The 12312-nt window shown below is 45.3% G+C and overlaps 1 protein-coding gene across 1 annotated transcript; it reads left to right on the forward strand.

The window, feature by feature from the left end:
• Positions 1-3955: 3955 nt before the first annotated feature.
• Positions 3956-11805, forward strand: CBLN4 (cerebellin 4 precursor). The gene is made up of 3 exons (XM_036826575.1): positions 3956-5520; positions 8452-8568; positions 10503-11805. The coding sequence occupies exons 1-3, from the start codon at positions 5230-5232 to the stop codon at positions 10698-10700; spliced, it is 606 nt and encodes a 201-aa protein (XP_036682470.1). The 5' UTR covers positions 3956-5229; the 3' UTR covers positions 10701-11805.
• The last annotated feature ends 507 nt before the right edge of the window (positions 11806-12312 follow it).

Raw genomic sequence — 12312 nt, forward strand, 5'->3', positions numbered from 1 at the left:
TACTGTTAATAATTTGCTGTCTAGCTTTTCATAGTTTTCCTTTGCTTTTTCAAACATACCCATATCTATATACAATTACAGTCTGTTAACATGGAATCACACATTACAAATTAATCTGTATCTTGTTCCTTTTCACTTCACCACATATTACTTGTAGCATTTTTTAGGAATTGTACTCTCCTCTGGACCCTGCTCCAATTTTCCACATACCTAGTTGTGGGAATCATTGTGGGTGCGCTGCAGGGGGTGGACATGTGATCCCAGATGGGGCAGTGAGTCTCTTCCCTGGGATTTGGGGGCACCCTCTGGGTGGTGGATCTGTTATGTGTAAAATTTGGGAGTGTCAGTTGCCACCGTCTATCATGTAGGCTTCAGAGAAGGCTAGATTGCAGTGAGCAAAAGAATAATGCAGATGTGCCAAAGAGAGAGAAAGACAGAGAGATGGAGATAGATAGATAGATAGATAGATAGATAGAGGAAAGGCAACATTTTGGGTTATCCACAAGGCTTCATTACATTCCCAAGGGTCAGTTTTGCCCTTGGACTCTGTGAGATACGGTCCTTCCAGTAAATCCCTATTGCCTCATTGGCCTCCCTTTCTTGGACCTAAGCATGGATGAAACATTTCACGCCCCCTATCAAAAATAACAACTTAATCAAAAGATGGGCAGAAGACCTAATAGACATTTCTACAAAGAAGACAAACAGATGGGCAATAGGCACATGAATAGATGCTCAATATCGCTAATTATTAGAGAAATGCAAATCAAAACTACAATGAGGTATCACTGCACACCAGTCAGAAAGGCCATCGTCAAAAAGTCTACAGATAATAAATGCTGGCGAGGATATGGAGAAAAGGGAACCCTCCTACACTATTGGTGGGAATGTAAATTGGTGCATCCACTATGGAAAGCAGTATGGAGCTTCCTTAAAAAACTAAAAATAAAGTTACCATACGATCCAGCAATCCCACTTCTGGACATATATCCAGAAAAGATGAAAACTCTAATTCGAAAAGATACATGCACCCCAATGTTCATAGTGCTACTATTCACAATAGCCAAGACATGGAAGCAACCTAAATGTCCATAAATGGATGGATGAATGGGTAAAGAAGATGAGGTATGTAAATACAATGGAATGTTACTGACCACAGGAGTATTGCTTTCCTATGCAAGACCAGTTCAGATTTTAATTTACTTCTACTAATTTACTTTAAGTTGAGCACAAGCGCAGAGAAATGAAATTGCTAAAGGTCTAGCAACAAAACTCCTAGCGTCAAATGCAATCTGGGAATCTCAGGAAAGTGAAACATTTGGGTCACAATCACAACTAGGTTTTTAAAATAGTACATCTTCAAAAAGAAAGAAAGAAAGAGAGAGAAAGAAAGGAAGAAGGAAAGAAAGAGAGAGAGAGAGGGAGGGAGGAGGAAGGGAGGGAGGGAGACGGGGAGAGAGAGAGAGAGAGAGAGAGATCTGTGTTGTGGCTGGAATGAAACTTGGACTTGATCTTGTTTCTTTCCTCCTGGGGATGCTGGGGCTGGAGGAGGGCTGGGGAGCAGGTGATGCTTCCGTTCCCAGAATGTTAGGAAAACATTTCCCACAGGCAGGGGATTGGATTTGTTAATGTCTTTTGGCAGGAGATGCATGGGCTTATGTGGTATGATTTCTGGGACATTATTCTAACGAGGATTCTGGATGGCAAGGAACAGTAGTAGGTTACTAAAACTAGCTCAAGTGAAATCAGTTTTATTACAAGGATGCAGGAGGCTCTCAAGAAACTCAAGGTTGCTGGATGTCTTGTGAGTAGGAGTTAACAAGCTGGAGATTTACTATTCACTCCCTCACCCCTTCCATTTCTCAGAAGTGCAGAGAATCGGCCCCAGTCTACAAGTGTGGTCAGTCCTCCTATTTCTTCCAACATGCTGCTCTGCTTAAACTTGCACATGGCTCTTAGACGGCCAGTTCAGGAGACTATAGACCTCTCCTCTGCAGGACCCAGGGCTTACTGGAAGCCATCTCAGTGTCCCATTCAGATCCTAGAGAGAGAGAAAACCTAGCAGCCCCACCTTATCTGGCTGAGTCAGGACATGTAAGTCACAGATCTCTGGCATCAAATGGATTGCCAGCCCTAGAATACAGGGGCTATCCTTGTTCAATCACCCATGGTGGGAAAGGGAGACAGGACCCTGTGCTTTACAATATCGGATAGCTTCTCTCAGTGGGAGTCAAAAGAAAATGTGATGTTCCACATCTTTAGAACACCCTGAATAGGGGAACACCTTTTAGTAAGGAGCCAAGACTTTCATCTCCAGTTACCCAGGAGGCCTGAATTTAAATTTTACCAAGAGAGATTTATTTAAACCAGTTTATACTATAAGGTGAATGACTGATACTGACATTCTATCTGGAGCAGCCAGTCATTTCACAATCAATTACTGAGTCCCTAATATGGTCACTCTGCTGGATTAGGGGGCTAGGAAATGAGTACTTTTGGAGAGGAAAAGAGGAGGGAGGGAAGAAGTTTCTTTAAATCTGAGTTCTTGCAGAAAGAAAAATGCCTAGAGAAGAAAAGGACACAGAGAGAATATATTGGGGTTGGTAGGGAAGACAGCTTATTGACAATTTAACAATTCTGTAGTCAACAGAGCTTTTTTCTCAAACTCCTTCCAGCCCAAAATTGAACAGCCCAGGTCTTAGTTACTAAACAGCTGTTTTGGACAAGGAAGGCAAATTACTTACGCAAACCGGGAACCAGATTAGATCCAGCCCCTGTCCTCCAAAGGCAGCATCAAACGAGAAGAAATCTCAGCTGCTGTCCAGGCAGACTGTGGTAGAAGCCAGGAGAGAGTTACAAAGTGCAGCAAGGGTTCAGGTGAAAAGCTGCCCTAGTCTTGGGGTGGGGGAAATGGTGGCCGTTTTCAGAAGGCACTAGTTCACTCTTTTTGGTTGTAGCTTAGATTAGTGACATTCAACATCGTTACAAATAGCACAGCAGGAGCACCTGCCAATCAGAACTGATGCCCCATTGGAGGAGAATCTGGAGGCCCCTTTGGCTCCAGGCACCAACTCTTTAGTTGCAAGATTATAGGGAGCTAAGGGCTAGGGAAATACCAACCAGTAGGAGTATTTACTATTTTAACAATTGGAGCTGCAGTGCAATGCTTATGACTCAACACCCAGCCCTCTGGAAGGGCCTTATGAGGGGACAAGCCTGGAGATGCAGGTCTGGCTTCTGTTGTGGAGGGACTTGAATCCATGCTAAGGAGGCTCTTCTTCTTTCAGGAAAGACTAGAAAGCCATCTATCCGGGAGACTGCTCAATAAACACCCCCTCAGTGAATAATTAGTCAGTACATTTCTAGGAGCTCCGAATGGCTGATGGGGATGCTGTTTTGATTAAAGATGTGGGGCCTGTCCTCTGGCAGCTGGGACACTAAAAGGAATTTGGGAAGGGAGTGACCTGACTCCAAAGCATCATAGAACCAGCGGGCGGATGGGAACTTAATTAGTGGAGTCCCTTCCTCTCAGAAAGGGTAGGTGACTTGGCCAAGTTCACGCAGCCCGTCGCAGAGACAAGCCTTTCCCTCCCAGTGATGGCTGCGGAAGAGGAAGATAAACCTTGCCAATCAGAGGCCAAGGTGGCAACGGGGTGGCACAGGGGGGGAGGGCGGGGCACTTCAAGAGGGAGAAAGGTGTGGCATTCTCAGGAGGGGCTTGGCTTTTTTTAGGGGGAAGGTTCCGGAGGACTGATCCTTGCTGAGTTAACTTCCTCTCTCTTTTTCTGGCCTTGCCTGGGGTGGATTCGCGGTGTGGGTGGGAAGGCGCGCCCTGAAGCTTTTGAGGCTCCTCTTCCCGGAGCGGAAGGCCTCAGGCACCTCCTCCCAGCGGCCCCCAGCGGCTTTGGTCCGTCCCAAGGCTTCCCGGAGCTCGCCAGGCCCCAGGGCTTGGGGAGGCAGGCTCTGGGCCAGGCGCGGTCGGGACGGCGGCGTGGGTTCCCAGGTGCCAAGCAGCGCGCCGCGCGAGGCCGCTGCTGCCCATCCAGCTTCGCAGCCGGGGCTGGCAGTGCCGCGCTCCGCTCGGAGGGCGTTCGGCGGCGGAGTCCGGTGCTCGGGAGGGGCGAGGGGAGCCTCAGCCCCCTCCGCCGGCCCAGACCGAGGAGGGAGCGAGCAGGCGCGGAGCTGGGGTTAGGCGCAGGGCGGTGGGCGCCTCTCCCTGGGTACAGTCTCCCTGCTGCGCGCTCCCCGGGGCTGGGTGGCCACAGACCTTGGCAGCCAGCAGTGCTGTGCGCCCCGCTTGCCCCGCGGTGCGTTAAGCGCCAGGCAGGAGCTGCTCAGCTGGGGTCACCGGACTCCTTCTTCCCCTCTCCCGGGAGCCGGCGGGTTGAGCCAGAAGCCAACCCCAGCCGGACGTGCGCTCCTATAAATAGCGCGCGTGTGCCCGCCTCGCGCTCTCCCGGCTGCGCGAGGACAGAGAAAGTTGTGCGCAGGGACTCCGGGCGTGCGGCCGAGGCAGGAGAGGACCCCGCCGGCCGAGCCGCTCTGCACCCGAGAACTGATCCCGCGAATTCGTGCTTTCCGTGCTGGGGACCCGGCTAGCCAATGCGTAGCTGCCGACTTCCGAGAGACACCAAGCTTTGGGGAATTTTTGGCTAAGCGAAATTGAGAGTCGCCGGAGACCTGGCCGTGAACACAGCCTCGCGTTCTTCCCAATCCGGGAAACACCTTCTGCTTCTGTAATTCGTCCCTGCCGCGAGCCAGACACGTACTGGACCGACACCGGCACCGCTCGGCATCCACCGTCCCCGTGGCTTCTCTGAGTCCCCTTCGTTTTTCCTGCTTCGTGGTTCACCCGGGGGTGCTTGGGTTTGGGGTGAGAATTTATCATTTTCCTCTTTGAGGTGTGAATGTGAGGGTTTGGTGACTTTTAGATGTCTAGGAACAAGGGTGGGTGCAGGGGCCCCAGGCAGGGCTGATTCTTGGGCGGAGGAGGGTGGGGTATAGGGGGTTCTGCATGAGCTCCTTAAAGGACAAAGGTAGCAGAGCCAGCGAGAGAGCGCGAGGGGAGACTTTGACTTCAAACCACAGGATTGGAAGTGTGCGCGCCGCCGCCGCCGTTCCCGCAGCGCTGTCGATCTAGCCACGGGCATCTTGCCGAGCTCCGGGGTCGCGGGGTAGGAGGCGACGCGGGCGAGCAGAAGCGCCCGCCGGCTGGCCACGAGGCTCACCATGGGCTCCGGGGGCCGGGCGCTGTCCGTGGTGCCGGCTGTGCTGCTGGCCCTCACTCTGCCCGGGCTGCCCGTCTGGGCGCAGAACGACACGGAGCCCATCGTGCTGGAAGGCAAGTGCCTCGTGGTGTGCGACTCGAACCCGGCCACGGACTCCAAGGGCTCCTCTTCCTCCCCTCTGGGGATCTCGGTCCGGGCGGCTAACTCCAAGGTCGCCTTCTCGGCGGTGCGGAGCACCAACCACGAGCCGTCGGAGATGAGCAACAAGACGCGCATCATTTACTTCGATCAGGTCAGACCCCGAGGGACGCGGGGTGTCAGGAGTCCGGTGGCGGGAGGGGCGATGTCCAGGCAGCTCAGGCGCGGGTTCAGCTGCTCTGATTGCGATTTGGGGGATCGTTTCGGCACTCGCCTCCCCAGAGGTCTTGGTCTGAAACTTCTGATGTCTCTCCCGCCGCCACCCCGCCCCCATTCCCTCTTGGCCTCCGGAAGAGCTGCTGGGGTGGTGCGAGAGAGGCCGGGCGTGTAGGGCCGGGCGTCGAGAGCTCAGCACAAGTTTAACAGCAACAGGTCCATAGGAGCTGGCAGGATCCTGGTCCCTGGACCTCGCCATCTCTTGGCCAGAACTCGGCCCCCTGGCTCAGACTCCTCTGCGGGTGCCGCCGAGGCCGTTCTCGGGCACAGTACTCTCTCTGATGCTGGATAAATGATTTGTTTCTCCCAGGTGGAGAAGCGTCTCCCCAAAGAGAGCTCCGGGGGCTCCCCAAAGAGATCTCTGCAGAGATCTCGCGGGTGGCTGGAGAGTGTGGGAAGCTGTGGCCCCGGTCTCATCTCGCCCACCTTTCCGCCGCCAGGATCCCCACATACATTGCAGGTACCGCTGTAGCGGAAAGCCCTTCTCTGCTACTTGGAGAAAAGTTGAGAGAAGGAGAGGAAAAGGAATCGGGCAGCTGCACTGAGCTCCCGTAGGGAAGCGCTGGGGACCCATTCTCCCTTCCCCTGCTCCGGTCCTTCCAGAGACATGCAAATTAGTGGGGAAAGACAGACTTGGGGGCTGAGGATAGGGGGTGGGGGAGGAACTGATGAAAGCTGTGGGTTTTTTTTTTTTTTAGCGATCTGGAGCTCTGGGGTTTGGCTGATGAGAAACCCCAGGATATCAGCTTAGCAAGGAGTCTTAAAACTGAAATCAGACTCCAGGGGTATCATTTCAACGTCAACAGCGCCCAGAGTCTTTTAAATTCCAAAGTCGTATGTGTAGTTCACAGTTGTGTGCCGCATGGGCAAGAGCACAGGTTAAGTGGTGCTGCAGGACGTGCCAGGGAAGGGATGAGGTGACATTTCTATTCCTTACTTAATTGTTCCTAAGTAATATACCCTCCAGCTGGCCAAAGACAGAGAATGCCTCTCTGGGGCTTCCTATTGAATAGCCATCATTTTAAAAGAAGTAAGCAGCCCCTTTGGGGTTTTGGTGCACTATTTTCCATCTTGATGGAAATGAAGTCTAGCAGGACCCCTGGTTTGTATGTCAATGCGTTAATTAAGTGCTGTGGACATAGCACTATCCTCTGTACAGTGCATTCTTTTCAGTGACCTTTCTGTCAGAAGAGGAGAAGGGTTTGTTCTTCTGTTTCCGGTGCCCATGCATCTTAGAGACAACAAGACACATTTAGTTACAAGTCTGGATGTGCCTGGATGCTCTAATTACAATGTGGAGTCAACATCCAGCCTTACGTGTAGTCAACACTAATCAGCCCGTTCCATTATTGCTAATGAAATATGCTACTTGTATCTGATTCAGGAAGTCCCTGCTAAGTACCTCAAATTATTTTAAATGTGCTTAAACAAATCTTTGTAAAATCTCTGTTAGGAATTATTGCATAGCTTGTGATTTGTTGTTGAAAGACCATTGATCATCGGGTCAGAGAAAGAAATCTGATGCTTACTTGGAAAAAGGTGTAACCTCAGAATAAAATGATACACAAACATACATTTTAATTTGGGGGTAGAGCCTGGTACATCTACCTGACCATCACTATAATTCTGGTGCACTGCTCACAGGCAATAGTATGTCTTTAGGGAATTATGCAAAGGGCTTAATATTAGCATGAATGTAGTGTTTAAAAGAGATAGTAGCAGATTGCCATTGATATAGGGGAAATGTATCTTTATAAGGACATCTGATTTTTTCGAATGCCACTTATAGGTTTATTTCCTGGAGAGAAATGGAAGAAACCCTAGTTATATCCTGCCCTCCGCCCCTGCAATACACACACACATACATTCTCCTGCTCTTCTTCACAGGAAGGGTCATACCTATGTGACATTTAGCTTATGAGGTCACTTATTGAAATTCAGAGCTAATTTCATAACCAGTAGAATCAGAATACAGAATGCACTGTTGTTTTCTTGGGAACCAGTGCTTTATTCTACTTTGTTATTGCCCCTTGAACTTTAAATGAAGAGCAGGTGATTGATAAGGGAATGGATGACGGGTAACAGTGGGAGGAACACAAGAAGGCCACCTGTTTCACAGTCTCTACTCTTTGGCAGCCTGCAAAGCCTGAGTCATTGCCAAAATATTATAATTAAGGCCTGGATGGCATAGGAATGAAACAAATGGCCGTGGGGCTTAGCAGAGGTTTGGCCGAGCCTCAGAGGAGGGCTGGGCATTCAGCTCACTCTGTGTACCAACTGTTCATTGTCATGGACTATGTCACACGGTGGAGGGAGTGTCCAGGCCTCTGTGTGGTGTGTCCGGGAATGACTGCAGAGAGCCCATGGATCCCAATTGGCTGGCTTGGACACGTCACCTCTGGACACTGTGAAGGCTCGTAGAGGGTGGGCGCGTAAATATGTGGCAGAAGCCTTTTATTTGACTCTCAAGGTAAAGCTAATATTTATAAGCCCTCACATGTTTCTAGATGTTTCCAGAGCCGTTGGGCCTTGCTGGATTTGAGGCATGACTACAAAGCTGTCACTTTATTTTTTCTTATACCATTTAAAAGACAGAAGAACCTTCCAATGTACAAATCTGTTTTCCAAGTCACTAAAGAAAGAAGGAATAGAACTCAATGTTTTATTTTCTATGGTTGTAAAAGTTAGTTTTCTTTCTTAAGAAAGAAAGAAAAAAGAAAGGAAAAGAAAAAGGAAGGAGGAAAACTTATTTTACTTACAGAAGAGAATATTGTAATAATTGACTGTTGTTTATTCTTTTTATTTGTAGATCCTAGTAAATGTGGGTAATTTTTTCACCCTGGAGTCTGTCTTTGTAGCACCAAGGAAAGGAATTTACAGTTTCAGTTTTCACGTAATTAAAGTCTACCAGAGCCAAACAATCCAGGTATGTCTTTCGACCTGTTCCCTCTGTACCCTCAAGCGACAGTGTTTATCAGCAGTGGGTTATGTATTTAAGTATTTATCCAAAGATGTGTTTTCATTGTAAAAATAAACAACCATCTTTATAGTAGTTTATTTTTAAAACACTTAATTTCCAATAACATCTATTAAGGCATGTGACAAGAAGCATATAGAAGAATAAGCAATTGAACTTATTACGTTAATAACAATGTCACTTAAAAAATATTGCTTAGTAAAAATTCAGTGACACAAATCTCTTTATAAGATCTTGGTTGCTTTTAACGCATGTGCAAAAATTACCTGAATTTGTAAGAAAAAAACTAGTAAGACTATCAGAGCTTTACAAGTAACTACTAAATAATTAAAACAAATTTGCTGTCATCATTAAAATTATGAGCTACAGTTAACGACTGAGAATAAATCTATGAAGGAACAGTTATTCAATATACTTTTAAAGAAACGATGTGCTGTGCTTATCCTCTAAGTAGTTTATCCTCAGTTACTCTGATGTTGGTGGATTCTTACCAATTGCAGTTTCACAGTTAATATATTTTGTGTTGTGCTTTCTAAGGAACGGGCTTGAGTTTACACTCAAGGACAATGATGAAGCTAGTTCCTATAGTATTCTAATATGCCAGCACCCAATAACACCAATACATGTCTATGGAATTCTAGGATAACTTTTTATCATATGTTCAATGTTTGTATTGTATACTATGTCCATGTGAATGATAGATTACACACTCATCTACTACTTTTACATATCCTAGTGAATGGATAAATTGATAGGCCTCAGATTTAATTTATTCAATATTATTTTTAACATAAAAGGAATGAATATTTAGTAAACAAATTTACTTCCATGGAAAAGCTTTTCCCAAGCCCCAACATTTAGAAATTTTTGTAATGTTTAACACAGTATAATCAAAATTGTAGTATGGAGAGAAGGGAATAAATTAGATTTGATTCTGTGGTAATTATCCATCATTAAAATCTTCAGTGGTAGTGGTGATTATTATTTTTAATACACATTTCTTATCAGGGAAAATGAAGAAATCACAACACACATATTCCATAATTTCAACTGATTTTTAGCACTCTGCATGTCTCAGCGGTACAGTAAACCTGCAAGGATGTTAGTAGAACCTTGCTGTACCTGGGTTTCTCAGAGCAAAGGGCACTGGGGCTCTTTTTGCTAATGTACTGGGAAGCCACAGGCTCACGTCATTGCCAAAAACTTGCTACTGAATACAAGAGGTAAATAAAGTATTCAACAGTAGGCTTAAGTTATGTGCTGAAGGGAAGCCAGTTTTCACATGGCTAGGTTGCTCTCCATGGATGGTATTCTTCTGTGAGCATTTAAGGAAATTTCTATGGGAGAAATTAAAAAAAATTTTTTTTTAATTAAAAAAGATCAGCTCGGTAAGATCATACTAAGCCTAGCCACCACTATCTGCTAATTTGAAAGGAAAGGGATATATTTACTGAACATCAGTTATTTTACCAGGTTGGTCATTTTAGACATTATTTTTTACCCCCTGCCCCTCATAGATGCTTTGACTTCCTTTCTTTCTTTCTCTTTTCTTTTCTTTTCTTTCTTTCATCCACAATATTAGTTTCAGGTGTACAACATAGTGAGTCAACATTTTTATAGATTATATTCCATTTAAAGCTATTATAAAATAATGTCTGTATTTCCCTGTGCTGTGCAGTATATCCTTGTAGCCTATTTATTTGATACATAGTGATTTTTACTTCTTAATTCCCTACCCCTACCTTCCTCTCCCACTTCCCTCCCCTCACTGGTAACCCTAGTTTGTTCTCTGTAACTGTGAGTCTGTTTCTGTTTTGTTTTATTCATTCATTTGTTTTGACTTTAGAGAGAGATTTTTCAGTGTTTTTTTTTTTTCCTTGTAGGTTAACCTGATGTTAAATGGAAAACCAGTAATATCTGCCTTCGCTGGGGATAAAGACGTTACACGTGAGGCTGCCACGAATGGGGTCCTGCTCTACCTGGATAAAGAGGATAAGGTTTACCTAAAACTGGAGAAAGGTAACTTGGTCGGAGGCTGGCAGTATTCCACGTTCTCTGGCTTTCTGGTGTTCCCCCTATAGAATTTGATTTCTTCGTGATGTTCATCCAGGTGAGGGGCGGCCCACCCCTGAGTTCCTGGAAGATCATTTCCTCATCATCGGATTGATGTCTTTTCTTGGTTTCTCATGGGTGAATATGGATTCTCTGTAAGGAGGCTAGGCCTGTTTGAAGCAGGACTGAGCTCCACAGATTATTTTTGTGCGTGTGCGTTTCCGTGTACTTGGATCGAGACTCACAGCAGTTGATACCCATCTATGCTTAAGTGTAACAGTTCAGAGCTGTCTGCAAGGTTTATTCTGAATTTAATTTCCTGGAATTACTGAATTCGTTGCAGATGTGGCATTTTATTTAGTTAGTTTTCAAAGACCGGCAACCGGGTCTGAGAATTAGAGAACTGTATAAAAGTTCTGACTTCAATCAACGATTTGTGTGATACTGCCAAAGAATTGTGTGCTGTGTTGATATACTGGTTTCACTTGTTTTTATTGCTTTGGAATTCGTTTTTTTGGGTTTTCTTAAGGTAACTGCTGGCTTTGTGTCTTCTCTACAAATAGGGTAATGGCTTGTCTGCAAATTTACTCTATGAGGTCACCATCAGGACTTCCCTTTAAAAAAACTGCTTCATAGTTGTATTTTAATTATATATGTGAAAGAGTCATATTTTCCAAATTATATTTTCTAATAGGAAGAATAGATCATAAATCTAACAAGGAAAAAGTTGCTTACCCGAATTCTAAGTGCTAATCGTCAAACCTCCGCTAAACAGCTCTCCTCCACGGGAAATCTTACACTTTATTTCTCACTTTAATTAACGTGATTGATAGTAACCACTTTTTAAGAACCTAAGGGATTTTTTTTCCCTTAGACATGACCACTTTATTAACTGGAGATGGGATGCCCTTGTTTTTAATTACACCTATTTTTCAAACCTCCTGTTGTGTTTGAAGTATCATCTGGTTTTGCCTTAACTCCTTAAATTGTATAGATTTATCTGTTTAGTTAATACGAAATCCAAATAGCCCAAGCTAAACTTAGTGCAATATCTTATTTTGTCTTTTGTATAGGTCATATGAATTCATAAAATTATTTATGTCTCTGTTATAGAATAAAGGTTAATATATGTTAGTTGAATTGTTTTGTCCTTTCGGATTTGGAAATATATATTTTACATGATTTATTCTCTCTCTCTCACCAACCCTTCCTCGCTCCTGTCCTTCCTACCTTTCTCTCATTTCTTTGTCTTGGAGTTGAAGAAAAGCTTTCTGAATTTTTAGAGAATGTACTCTGAATTGGCATAGGAAATCTTTACTATGTTTAATTTGTCCAGATCCAGTGAGCTTGGCAAAAGAGGATCAATGAATTTAGGAAACTCTCCTTTCAGAAGGACTTACTGTTAGGAAGTTAAGTTTTAAAAGCTCCCCTAAAGCATCATGAAGGGCTCAGGGAAAGAAGGAGTGGTGATGCATATAAAGACCAATATTTTCAAATTGAAGACTTTGGGGAAAAATTCTGCCCTTTTCTCAACATTAAAGGACAAACAGAAGATGGCCCATTTCTTTTTAGGAGGAACTATAATTATAGATGTCTCATGTGGAGATTTCCATGCTCAACTTCCTGGTTGGTTGTCAATTA

Source organism: Balaenoptera musculus, chromosome 15 (assembly GCF_009873245.2).
Source record: "Balaenoptera musculus isolate JJ_BM4_2016_0621 chromosome 15, mBalMus1.pri.v3, whole genome shotgun sequence".
Taxonomy (NCBI): Eukaryota; Metazoa; Chordata; class Mammalia; order Artiodactyla; family Balaenopteridae; genus Balaenoptera; species Balaenoptera musculus.

What these genes read in the sequence shown, in the direction of transcription:
- CBLN4 (XM_036826575.1), top strand. Translation starts at nt 5,230, where the DNA reads ATGGGCTCCGGGGGCCGGGCGCTGTCCGTGGTGCCGGCTGTGCTGCTG. An exon ending in GCATCATTTACTTCGATCAG is followed by an intron (nt 5,521 to 8,451) that starts GTCAGACCCCGA and finishes TTTTATTTGTAG; the next exon opens with ATCCTAGTAAATGTGGGTAA. An exon ending in ACCAGAGCCAAACAATCCAG is followed by an intron (nt 8,569 to 10,502) that starts GTATGTCTTTCG and finishes TTTTCCTTGTAG; the next exon opens with GTTAACCTGATGTTAAATGG.